The following is a 13,075-nucleotide window of genomic DNA, read 5'->3' as shown; positions in this document are numbered from 1 at the left end:
CATTTTCAGGGTTACATCCTTAGTGCTTCCTTACATTTATCCCTAAATATTTTGTTTCCTTTGACATAATTGTTAAGGGTACTGTGTTTTAAATTACAGTTTCTACATCCCTTATTCATATCTGTAAATATTGAATTTGAGACATAGTTTCAAATAGTACAGAGAAGTAACTTTTTATTACTTTTCCCTTTAAGTTGGTCCTAAAATTAGGTGACATGCAGAACTTCCTTAGAGGCAGTTCTTAGCTGAGTGTGGGAAACTGGCCACACCTCATGTTCAAAGGCGTAGTCATTATCTTAAGACTGTGCTCCGAAGCACAGAACTTGCCAAGTTAGTGCTCAGCAGACTTGTACTTTCCAATGTCTACTGGATCAGGGTTTAAAAGGACTTGGGGACGCACTTACACTTGATCTTAGCCCACTGGCCAAGCAGCACAGGGGAAGGTTCTTGGTGTGTTTCCTGAGAACTTGAATCTGAGATGACAAATAACCTTACGTTGCTAGTCCTTCCTTCTCCTCTTTCTCCACAGGTCAGGCAGAAGGTCTACTGACATGTAGTGTCTTATAAAAAGCTGGGTTTGATTTCTCCCACAACATTATTGTACAGGGGAAAAAGCTCTTTATAGTTAATGTTAAAACATTCCCCACACCAGTGTTTACTTTTTTCTTTCAATTACTATTTATACTTAATGCAGCTAGGTGTTCAGCTAGGGGGTTATAGTAGTTTCTATTGTAACTCACTTATGGTCACACCAAGAAAACGGTAGGTGAGCAGGGCGTTAGTCAGGGTGGGAAGTGACCCCAGAGGTGACAGCCGTCCGGGAGCCAGGTATTCCTCCACAAACTGGTTTTCTCAGCTGTAGCTTGGAACTGGCTGTAGTGGGAATATTTTCAAATTTGTAAATGCTGTGAAGAAGGATTTCCTGTCTGCTATTGTCCCTCAATTCTCATTTTCTCTTTCCATTTTCCGTGTTTGGCTACATCCCACCCCTACCTCCCTTCAGACATTTTGTTCACCAGCACTCTGTATAGCCGATGCTACAGGAGCAGAAGGACTAGGGCCAGCCCACACCTTGACTCTCACACTGTCCTTAGCTGTTTGTTCAGTGATTTAGGCAGTGGCTTCTCACAAATGTGGCTGTTCCTCTTTACTTATTGAGAGTACACCTGAGCTGAAATCCTCTGTGGGCTGTTTTTGTTCCAGACATTATAAGGAAGCTAAAATCCACATCAATGTGTACATTGTCAATGAGCCTTGGCTCTTCTCATTGGCCTGGTGTTATAAGATCAACTCTGTGACCACAGACAACATCCAGACCCTGAATCAACTTAGTCGCCCTCTCTTCTTCATGGTGAGCTGCTTGTCCAGATCACTCTAAGCCTGGTATGATTGTGCTGTGCTCCTCCACCCCTGGGGTATCCCCATGTGTGGTTCCCTGTTATGACATCTGTGAGTAATGGAGATGTGCCTTTTCCCTTCTTCACCCATCTCTTCTGATTCTTTGTTTATTGAATCTTCACATGCTGCATGCAATCTAAGCTCCTGAATTTGACACTGTTGTTATTATACCCATGAGGAAACTGAAGGTTACAAGTCCATGTTCTCATGATATAAGATTCACAGTCTCTCTCTCCCTCCCTCCCTCCCTCCCCTCCCCCTCTCTCTCTCACACACACACACAAACACACACACACACTCACACACTAGCGGTATGGTAGCAATAACAGTCACAGGAATATTATGGGAAGAAAACTGGATCCCTTTGAAAGCTGTTTCTTGAACCCAATGTTAACTAGGTGAGCCAGCATCCAGCCACCATACTCTGGCACCCTGGTGGGGCTTGGTGTCCTGAAGACCTGTTTGCAGCCACAGCTGAGCTGAATAGAGTTACTTAGTGCCTGTGGAGGGAGCTGTAGCTAGCCAGTTACTGCAACAGAGCCTGGGTTTCTTGTCTGCATAGAGTCATTTGAGCGGGGCACAGAAGCATTCAATGGAAAACAGGTTGTTGTAAGGGAGTCTTGACATGCCACTCTGCTGTCTTCAAATTCTTAGCCTCAAACCATTCTTCTGCCTGAGTTTCCCAAGTAGCTGAGACTATAAACACATTCTACCATTCCCCACTAGAAAGCAGTCTAGGATCTGGAGAGATGTTTCAGCATTAAGAGCACTTTGTGCTCTTCTAAAGGACTAAGTTTAGTTCCCAGCACTAATATCAGACAGCTTGCAATTGGCCAGAAGTCCAGCTCCAGGGGATTAAATGTCCCTTCTGGATTCTGCAGATGCCTGTGTGTACACATGACACAAATAAAACAAATATTTTTAAAGAAAAGTTTAATTTTGTTCCTTTGAAAGTTAAGCATTGGGCAGAAAAGCTTAAGAAAGGCTAAAGGTACCAGCTCTGGGGGCATCAAATAACACTGGAAGGGAGTAATAAGGAGAGGGGGAAAAATCAAACCAGGGATTAGGAAATTGATGTGAATCAGTATAAGAGACAGAGCTCCCAGAGTGCTGGGCCAAAGACCTGGTCTCGGCAGAGCCTTGAGGGCCAGGTGTGTGAGTCAAAGGGAGTTACATATAATTCAGCATTTATGTGAAGAGTGCTGTATCTGAATAGTGGTGCCCAGATGCTGGTTCATGGACTAGTCTTCCTTGTCACTGGGGTGCTGGACCTGTGGGCTTTGATCCCTTAGGTCTATAGGTAGCACTGGAAAGCTGTGTTGGGGAAGGCTTCCCAGACAACATGGATGTGAGCTAGATTGCAGAGACCATGTTACAGAAACAGAGCACAAGAAGTCAGATCACACGGGCTGGAGTCCTGGGTCCAAGAACAGACTTGGTGTGTGACTTCTCTGTGATTTTTATAGATGTTTGCCTTGAGAGACCGGGAAGATGAAGGGCATGGCACATTTTAGTCCTTGCAAATCCCCTGCATGAGCCGGGCGGTGGTGGCGCACGCCTTTAATCCCAGCACTCGGGAGGCAGAGGCAGGCGGATCTCTGTGAGTTCGAGGCTGGGCTGGACCGATAGCCTCCAAAACAATACAGAGAAACCCTGTCTCGAAAAACCAAAAAAAAATCCCCTGCATGTGTGCATGTGGCTGTTAGAATAGCTGGGGATGGTCTCATCTGCCCCCCCACTTCCTCCTAGGCCCTCCTCCCAAGCAGATGAGCAAGGAACTTAAAAACCTTCCAACCACAAAGTCCTTCAACTTCGTTTTGTTCATGTTTTGCAGACACCAGGATACTATACATTCATGTGGCTTTTCCTGGATATTGCTTCTGCAGTTATCATTGGCTTTGTATTTTATTATCACTGGTAAGTACATATTTCTAATTCTAAATGAAAAACTCCTCTCAATAAAAGTAATAAATGGGTTCTTACAGAAAATTGAGAAAAGGGTTATTCTCTTCTGATACCTTCCATGGCAAGGTGGGTTTATAACCTGCAACTCCCTCCCTCACCCCTTTTCAAATAAGGACTCTCACTGGAGCCCAGTCGTCATTTAGTATGGACTCAGTGTGATCTGTTGAGAAAGTACAGAGACTGAAACTGTGCAGAACATCGGCCTCCATTCTCCTGCAGGCAGGGACTGGCAGAGCCAAGAGCACTGGACTGTAGCCCTGGCTTCACATCTTAGTTGCGGGGTGACCTAGAGAAAAATTGCTTCTTCTTTTCTGGACCATACTCCTTTTTATGTCTGACCAGAAAATGACATTTAAGAATCTTTGCAGGACAAATGATACACCGTTTTGGTTTAGTTTGCTTTTAGTATTTTACTGTTTGTGTATGTGTGGGTGTTTTGGTTGCCTGTGTGCCTGCTTGCCACATAGTCACAGAAGCTAGAAGATGGTATCAGATTCCTGTAGTTATTGTAGATAGCTGTAGTTACTGTAGATAACTGTAGTTACAGATGGCTGTGAGCCACCAGGTGGACACTTAGAATCAAAGCTGGGTCCTCTGGAAAAGCAGCCAGTGCTAAGTGCTGACCACTGAGTCTTCTCTGCAGCCCAGGATTGAGGTTTTAAGATGAAAGAGAACTAACAGCCCAAAAGAAGGAAGTGAGTTAGGGCAGATCATGGTTCTTACGATCCATCATTCTGATTGCCAACTTAGCTTTTTAAAAGGGAGGAAGCACAGGAGAGTCTGGCTGGGTAACGAGCCTTCTGACCACTGCCTCAATGCTGCTGCTTGAAAGAGGCCTGTGAACTGATACATGGTTTGCTTCCTTCTAGGATGAAAGAGCTTAGAAAAGAAAGGTGGCTTGAAGCCGATGCCACTGTATCTACAGGTAAAGTCAAAAGCCTTGTTTGTTCCTTCCTCTTTGTTCCCATGGCCTCAAGAAGATAGGTCCTGCTCTTCGTGTCCCTGTCTAGAGCTAAGGGTGTATGGGAACTGAGGGATGGGGACCAGGGCAAAGCAGGAAAATTTAGTCAGTCCCCTTGTCCTTGAGTTCCCATCTGCAAACTCAACCAAACACCAATGAAACAAAAGTTGTTGCTGGTATGAATTATATAGTTAGTCCTGTAAGGGGTGTTGGTTATTGAATACACAACTTGTTCTTGCCATCAGTCCTCATCACTGTAGAATGGGGGTGCTTTCCAAAAAGAACTTGCTTACCTTTTTTTAATCATTGTGCAAGCATCATAGAGTGTATTTACTCTGTGTGTGTGTGTGTGCGTGTTAGAGTATTGTTTCTAGGGCCATGATGAATGAGACAGCATCATATTAAATAAATCACATGAAAAATGATGTAGGTAGTAGAGAGACTTGACAACATGGGATTTAACTGCCTGGCTTAAGTAGCACATGAAAATAACAATAAAATGCACAAATATTACAGTGCAGTCACATGTTATCATGGCCACAAATTAAGAACTATCCTTACTTGAAAAGGGTGTGAGGGAGGGAGCTGCAGGCAGAGTGAAAGAGAAGCTCGGCTTATATGCCCACCTTGCCATGGAAGGTATCAGAAGAAAACAACCTTTTCCTCCGTCCCCTGTGTTGGTCCCTGGGATCAAACTCTGGTCACCAGGCTTGACAGCAGATGACTTTACCTTCTGAGCCATTTTGATGGCATGTGTATAGATATAGCTTCCCCTTTTCTCCCTGCTTTCATGTAGTTTCATTTAAATATCTGATCACAGCCAGCTATAGTGGTAAACACTTAGGAGGTGGAGACAGCAGAATCTGAACGTCAAGGTCATCCTCAGCTACATAGTGAATTCAGGGTTAGCCTGGGTATGTGAGAAGCTGGCTCAAAGCAACAGCAAAAGCCCGAACATAGTTGTAGTGGTTTCATTCTCTTTTTTTGCAGGCTCTGTCACCTGTTAGTTCTGCATCCTTTTCTATTAACTGATGCTTCTGAATACAGACCATATATTTTCATTTCTTATTGTATCTAATATCTATTGTTATTTACCATATTGTAAACTTAAAAACATTTACAGATTCATTTCAAAATAATTTTTAAAGGTTTTCATGTGATGCATCAGTTGTTGAAAAAGAATGTAGTAAGAAATGTAGCAGTCTTCTACATTTTTCAAAATCTCACCATCTAGATCTAAAAAATGACAAAAAAATCTCCTATCTGCTTCTGAATTTTCTGTCTCTTACTGTCTGACCTGTGGTGTGGCCTCTGGAAATGCTACTGGACATGAGACAGATTTTTTTAAAGGAAAATAGCATTAGTAGTTTTATGAAAGTTGATTTAAGAGACCCCTCCTTATAAAGGTCTCCAGGGTTTCCAAAGACACCTAGATGACAACTGTTGACCAAATTTTTCACTTATTGGCATTCTTTATTCTAGATTATTGTAGCAGGTGTCATCTCCCTACTCATTTTATATCATGTCTTTGCTTATAAACTATTGATGAGTTTCACTTTAAGAATTTAATGTTATTAGCATTTTGTGAAATGCATGAATGTAAGTATCTCAGAAGTTGAAAAGCAAAACCTATGTGTGCCGCTGTTCTTTCCAGACTGAATATGCGCAGGCAGAAATCCCATCTGAGCCCTGGGATTCCTGCCTCAAAAACTCATCTTCTGGATGTTGGCACCATCACTCACCACAATTTAAACTCTTTGATAATTTGGACATGTTCTCATGTTTTCATAGATCATCTAGGCTCACTGTTTCTCTTTGATAGACTTAGTCTCAATTTCCTTGCTCCATTATATAAGTTTCTGCTGCCTACGTTTTCCTATCAGTAAAACAATATTTATCTGGAACTTGCTTTGTGACACACACTTTGAAGCACTGTGCAGGTAATGGAAGTCAAAGTTCTGTCCTTAAAAAGCTTCACTTGTAGCCAGGATGGTGCTACTTGAGAGATGGGGTAGGAGGATTGCCATAGAGACTGTCAAGACCAGCCTAGGTTACATAATGAGTTCCACGCCTGCCTGGGCTACAAAGTAAGACTTTGTCTTAAACAAACAACAAACAAATGAGTTGTGATTCGGATTGGTAATATATTTAGTTTTTATTTAATTTATAGCTAAAGTTTATGAGACATGAGCTCTGAGCGAAAGCTGGTCCTCTCCTTCTGTGATCTTCCATGGTAAGCTAGAGACTTACAGTAGATCCTTAAGCCCCTCCTCCGTGCTGAGCTGTACTGAGTCTAGAGGGAGAGGAGAGCTTAGAGGAAAGAAGCCCAGAGGTTGAGGAGACGACACTGAGAGATGACTTGGCTGTCATATGTTACAGGCGGGGATCGGAGAGAAGTGACATTTGAGGAATCTGTATTTGTGTCTTTTCTATCCTGCAGGTGTTGAGAGCATAAACATCCCAAAAGGTGAATCTGAGGTTAAAGGAGCTTCACGCTTACCTAAAAAGACTCCCGTCTGAACAGTAAGAAGTCTGTGGACTCCAGCAGTTCACTATGAAAGCTCAACCAGGACTCGGAAGAAACCCCCAAGTGCTTCCCATTTTGTCAGAGCCCACAAGAAGAAACCAGTGCCATTCAAGAACACAATTAAACCACTAATGCTCACTGGGGGCTTTTAACACACCCAAACACCTGCCACGGGGCCTTCCTCACAAACCACCATGAAGGATGATGAATTGGCAGGACTCTTCGTAGAGGACTCCCATGCCAAAACCCACCAAAAGACTCCCATGTTTGACTTTTCTGAAGAAAGCTATGAAACACTAGATTCCAGCATTTCCACTATCTCATATAAGATGCCTTTAAAGAAGAAATAACCTTGTCCCCTTCTTCTTTTCTGTGTGTCTAAGTATGGTGATGGTAGGGCATGGTCAAGCTCACACAGGGGCCATTGAGGCTTTCAGGAGAAGCACTCTTGCCCAACCTCGGTAAGGGATGCACCTCAGGAGTCAGGCTGGGGCAAACAGTGATGCATGGTCAGGGACCTGGAGCTGGCTGCTCTTGGGTTTGCAGGGCTGTCTCATCTTATACTTGTTATATTTTCTGCTGAAGGAGTGACTGGTCATGTCAGCCTGTAATAAAAGCATCTTTCAGGAAGCCAATGTGTTGTTTGTCCCCCTCTGTGGTCACTCATGCTAATGAAGACTGTGGAACAGGTGCAGTAGTGACATTTTCCTCAGTCCTGGAAGGAGAGGTGGCATGGGCATGAGCCAGGGGCAAAGCTCTCATCCCACCCTTATTTTCTGATGTGCATGAAGTGGGTTGCTTCCTAACACCCAAGGTTTACAATTCATGTTCACTCAATAATCAGCCTCGGTCTTTTCAGGAAAACAGAGCTTAGAACAGTCATCTGAAGTCACTTCTGTCTGGGAGCCCAGTGTTAGCCGCTGTGAGTTGAGTTCTATGACGTGACCTTCACTCATTCATACTCCCCTTTGACCTCACCCTTCCTCTCAGCATGATGATACAGAGTAAACTGTAGCCTCAGCTTCTCACTGGGCCAGATCTATCCTGGTTAGCTGTGAAGTCAAGTGGTCCTGTGACTGTTATAGGGAGGGCTGTCTCCCCCTCCCCAACAGTCACAGCCTCACTCCATAAGGAGTGCTTGGCTTGGGGACTCCACTTGTATACACCAGCTGCCCTCTCCTCACATGCAGTGCAGAGATCAGGAACAGCACCCCCTGGGGGTGACTGAACACACAGGTGTGGCTGGCTGGATGCTTAATGTGATGCCTCTGGGAGATGCTGATGGAAGTCCCAAACATTACAGCTCAAAGGGATTGTCATTGTTGCATCTGTATTTACTCATTCCAGCCACTGTCTAGTCTAAAGCCCCTGGCCCAGGTCTATCCAGGCCCCTCCCAGACTTCACTGTCTCATTCTGGTCACAAAGCAGTATCACTGGATGTAAGCATTTCACCCAAGGGAGTAGTATTGTTCTTGATAGACCAAGGAGAATTTTCTGTCACAAGGTGAGGGGCATTCTGCCTCCACTGGCCCTGGTTAAGAGCCAGTAAGTGATCCATCTCCTAGACTCTACCCCTACACACACACACACACACACACACACACACACACACACACACACACACTTTTATACACAATCTTGGGCCTTCCATTCTCTGACCAGTGTCCATCACTTTCCCCAACCCCACTTGGTCTCAATTGCTCTTTGAAGACTCAAGGGCATATATATGTAGGGCAGCTTGGTCAGGCAGGCGGGAGACGCAGCTCTGTAGGCCAGTCCCCTACAGGTCTGTATCCTGACTCCACATTCTCTCCTGCTGCAAAGATGAACACAAGACCAGAGGCTAAGACACATGACACATGCTTTATGCCCTCGGGTGGTCATGGAGATCTTAGCAGGGACCCAGCATGGAACTGTCACACATAGAAGTGACCCAGGTAGAACCAGGAGGCGTTGTCCAGACTCAAGAGGTAGTCTAGGAGGGCTTCCTGGAGCAGATAACACTAGGATTGATTCTTGCAGGCAGGCCTCGGTGGTAGTGCTCATGGCAGGGGCCATGAGGACTCTGAGCCCAGTGCCCTGGGTTTCAGAGCATCATTCATTGCAAATATGGTTAGGCTGTTCCCCAGATGGAGAGAGCTGAGTTGTCCTTGATCCCTCTTTCCCATCAATACACAGAAAGTCAAAAGAGCTCGGTCGCTTGGTGGAGCTGGTCTCAGTCAGGAGAGGTGTCCAGGGAGCACGTCTCTTACACCAGCAAAGCAGGTGAAGTTAGTGCAGGCACCAGAGATGGGTGTAGGGAAGTTCTGCCTCCACGGCAGACAGGTCAGAGCCCAGCAGATGCGGTCAGTCGAGCCTCCCTGCCTAGATGACCAGGGCCTGAGTCAGCACCTCCTCTACTCTTCACCGGCCGCTCCTGGAGTTCCTCTGTTTGCTCATGGCTGTGAGCATCTGGCTGATGTAGGAAGTCAGGAGATCATCCATTTTGTAGCCCTGGAACCAGTAAGAAAGTAAGCAAGGCACACAGAGGAATGTGCCAGCCCCTCACACACAAGACTCTCAGGACACTCTCAGGCACAGTGCAGAAACAAAGTGAGTTCTGTCCCCAACTACACACTTGAGTGACTAAGTTCATCTTGCTATCTTGAGCCCCAGGCTTGTGGGCCCTGTAATTCTGGATGCCTCCCTCCAGGAGTGACTACGAACACTACCAGTTAAAGGAGCATCTTGGACCTTCGGGCTTGTCTAGGAGGTTTCATCTCTAGTGGCTCCTCTGTTACATTTGGGCTGAAGGCCCACAGCCTCCGGCTCAGTCTCCAGATACCAAAACAGCAGTGAGTGAGGGACCTGTACCCCCACCCCTGATGGAGCACTTTCCCCACACTAGGCTTCTAATAGACCCAACCAGGAGAGGCAGGGACCCATGCCAGGCACTAGGAAGCACTCTCACCAGCGACGTCTCGCAGAGCAGCTTGCTCCCGCGGACCAGATTCCCAATGGTGATGTGGAAGTAGGTGTTGCCGCTACTCCAGTTGGAGATCTTGGTGAAGGGGTGAGTAGTCAGAATGTCCTGGAGAGCAGGGAGGTAACTCGGCTGTAGAGCATGACCCTCCTGCTTCAGTAAGCCCAGCTCCAGCCTGCACATACCCTTACAGAAGTCCTGGGCCCTCCCACCAGGAAAGGAACAAGATGGAGAAGCCAGCTCTGTGTAGAGCTGCTGGGGAGCTTCCCCTCCATGCCTTGCCTTGGACACCAAGGAAGCCCTGGAGACTGGTGGGTGCTTAGGGCCAAATATCAAAACTTAAACGGCCTAAGAGCACCAACAACTGTTGGTCTGAGTGAGACAGCTTGGGTGAGTTTGAGGAGAAAGCAGGACAGAGAAAAAAACAGAAAGGAGCCTTGGAAGGACACAGCATACTTGGAATGTGTAGAGCAGAAGCCCAAAAATGTCTGCAAAAGAATGAAGACAGAAAGCCCATGCAACCATGCTGCCATGCAGCAAGGGGAAGATGACGGTCATTAGTGATTTTCAGCAACTATTCAGGAGCACAGTGGGACTGGCCTTTCTGATACATAAGCATAGCTCCTCTTGCATATGATGCCACCAGTTACCATCCGGATGGGCAGAGAACATTTTGGAAAGGGGTGGCAGTCTGTGGCATCCAGTGACACCAAGAAGCTGAGTACTAAAAGGACTTTGGAACTTAGCAGCAAGAATTTGATGGTAAACTGAAGGTTAGTTTTGGTGGGGCAAATGAGTAAGTCAATGGAGGAAGGACAGGAGGCCTTTCAAGATGGGTATCCAGGGGCTCTGCAGTGGGGACAGCAGATAAAAGGGCTTAAGTCTGGAACCTTGGTTGGTCATGCTCCAACTTGCTCCTGCCCTGCTTACCTTCGTTCTGGGATCAATGAGGCTGACCCCGTGCTTGTTAATGGCAATTAAGAGAATCTCGGGGAAGTTTGGTTCTGTAGTTTGCTAGCAAAGAAAACAGACACCATCAGATGGGGTTTCAGAGAAAGACAGGAGTTTGGAGACAAAATCAACCAGGCCTCCTGTGTACGTGGAGTCAGAGGTACAAAGGCCCTGCCAGGCCTGTCATGGCCTCCTGGTTCCCCTCTGCCCACAGCCTCCTGGGTCCCCGGCAGAGATCCCATCCTTCCCCTCTTGCTTCCCTGGGAGGTTTGCTATGTCCTTTCTCTCAATCCAAAAGTCTCCCAGTGGCCAGAGCAGCCATATGGCGCTGTTGTCCCTGTCCCAAACCTCCAAGGCTCACTGCCCCTTGAGGAGACGCTGAGCTCATCTGCTTGACACCCTGCCTGCATCCTCAGCCATACCTGACACCGTCATTTCCTGCCAAGATTTGGGTTCTCAGCCCTCTGGGCTCTGTCTACACAGGGTTCTTGACAGAGGCTTTCCTGGAAATCCCTTGCTCTAGGAGGCCACCCTAGACTACTCCCTCAACCCGGGCACAGCCTCCCCCCACCCCAGGCACAGCCTCCTGATCTGCTGCCTCCAGAGGCCCACTGTTAACAGCACAAGCCACCCTCCACCACTCTGGCCCACGGGAATGACTATCTCCCTTGGCAAGTCAAGCTTCTGGTGCTTCTTGGTGGGTCACAGTTAGCGCAGCTTCTCCTTCCTGTGCCAGAAGATGTTCAAGGTTATCCCTGCCACCTACATTCCAGTCTCTGTGCCATCTCACCCCAACCCTTTGCCCCTATCTGACCTCTCCCTAAGACATACCTTCACCTCAAAGAAGGCTGAGCCAAAGGTGGGCCACTTGAAGATGAGCTTCAGAAAGGCCAGCTTGGCCTCCTCCTTGGACTTCCCTGCATGCTTGTTGAAGTAGGCGACGATGGACTGAGGGGGAAGTGAGTCAGGGGGCTCCACTCACAGCTCTGCTTCTGCCTGTCTACACTGTCAGACCCAGGCACGGGACAGACAGTGCTGCCAACTACCATGGCCCCCGCTTAACACAGCCAACTGGCTTCTGACCCACCCCAACCCATACGGACAAGCTGGGGGTATCAAGTAAAGTTAGGTCACCTAGACAACCAGAATGGGACAAACCATAGGGCCACAATATCCTTTGGGTGGGGACTAGAGAATGAAGCAGATGGAGATGGAAACAGGAGAGGCATCCCCTTCGCTGCTGGTCAGTATTTGCTGCTCCAACTCCTGGGATGCCCACGGTCCCACACCGGGAGGCCCCATTCCCACTGCTCTTCCGTGTTTACCCGCTTCCAGTCATCAGGTGAGACCTGCCGGATGAGGTCCTGGGGCACCAGCTCCCTTAGCAACTTGGGGATGCTAGGGAAGTAGGACTTGTCCTCCTCAAACTTGACCCTGTAGATGAGGGCGCCCAGCTGCAGCACCTCCTCCCGAGTGCACTTGTGGTAGCCTCGGAGATACTTGGGCAACTCCTGCGGGAAACAGAGCAGGTGGCAGGCATGGACAAAGCAGAAGAGGGGCTCCTGTGGTCCGCCTACATTTGGGCCCAGCACTTCCTCTGCCTCAGCTGCAGGGGATGCACAAGACAGGAAAGACGTGACAGTCTCAGCACCGGGCAGTTTGAGAGCGGAGCCATGTTAGAGCACTGCCCACTGCCTTTCCTATAGCCAGTGAGGTGGGCGGGTGGGTGATCCTGAGGAAATTCCACATCCCTCCTCTCCTGGACCAGGTACCCAGGTTTGGATGGGAGCAGTCCTTGCGCCCAGGTCATCAAGCTCTGCACCACAGCAGCCAGCATCTCCTCTCCACCTCCCGGGAACCCTGGTTTGTTTCTCACTCAAGGCTAAGCAGGATGCAGCCCACAGCAGAGCACTGGGCAGCAGTCACGAAGACTAGGAGCCCAGTCCCACCAGCTGTGTGACCTGAACAGCATCACTTGGACTCTGTGTCTGTTTGCTACTCCAAAATAGGAACATGGTGACTTCAAGGGGTTACATGGAAGGACAGAAGGAATCAAAGGCAGGCATGACAGGTTCTGCCTGTGAGCTTGCCTATAGAACCAAAGCAGACTTGGATGGACTCAGTCACACCAGCAAACACCTGTATCCAGAGGGCTCAAGCATGGAGCAGCCTGAGCCAGCAAGGACAAGGACCTCGGAAGAATGATCAATCAAGCATCAGGACTGGAAGATGACAGGACGGGTTGACTTCATATAATTGGGACTCAGTGGTCTCAACGGCAGGCCTTTTGAAGCAGCCGCTACAAGCCTC

The 13,075-nt window shown here is 47.6% G+C and overlaps 2 protein-coding genes across 3 annotated transcripts in view; one reads left to right on the top strand and one right to left on the bottom strand.

Moving 5' to 3' along the window:
• Gdpd4 (glycerophosphodiester phosphodiesterase domain containing 4) overlaps positions 1–7,481 on the top strand; it is an 81,009-nt gene extending 73,528 nt beyond the window's left edge. Inside the window, exons 14-17 of one of the 2 annotated variants that reach the window (XM_021229472.2) lie at positions 1,204–1,351; positions 3,233–3,315; positions 4,233–4,288; positions 6,765–7,481. In XM_021229472.2, coding sequence (XP_021085131.1) covers positions 1,204–1,351; positions 3,233–3,315; positions 4,233–4,288; positions 6,765–6,844 — 367 coding nt within the window. In that variant the 3' untranslated portion in view covers positions 6,845–7,481. The remainder of the gene's footprint in view (positions 1–1,203; positions 1,352–3,232; positions 3,316–4,232; positions 4,289–6,764) is intronic. The other variant, XM_040728225.1, reaches the window with a different exon arrangement.
• Positions 7,482–8,696: 1,215 nt separating this feature from the next.
• Myo7a (myosin VIIA) overlaps positions 8,697–13,075 on the bottom strand; it is a 64,956-nt gene continuing 60,577 nt past the window's right edge. The window contains exons 44-48 of the mRNA XM_040731806.1: positions 12,091–12,276; positions 11,597–11,713; positions 10,745–10,828; positions 9,803–9,922; positions 8,697–9,345 (exon numbers count right to left, since the gene is read on the bottom strand). Coding sequence (XP_040587740.1) covers positions 9,256–9,345; positions 9,803–9,922; positions 10,745–10,828; positions 11,597–11,713; positions 12,091–12,276 — 597 coding nt within the window. The 3' untranslated portion in view covers positions 8,697–9,255. The remainder of the gene's footprint in view (positions 9,346–9,802; positions 9,923–10,744; positions 10,829–11,596; positions 11,714–12,090; positions 12,277–13,075) is intronic.

Source organism: Mesocricetus auratus, unplaced genomic scaffold, assembly GCF_017639785.1.
Source record: "Mesocricetus auratus isolate SY011 unplaced genomic scaffold, BCM_Maur_2.0 Super-Scaffold_4256, whole genome shotgun sequence".
Taxonomy (NCBI): domain Eukaryota; kingdom Metazoa; phylum Chordata; class Mammalia; order Rodentia; family Cricetidae; genus Mesocricetus; species Mesocricetus auratus.
The sequence above is the reverse complement of the archived record's forward strand: the minus strand, read 5'-3'. Positions and strand labels throughout refer to the sequence as shown.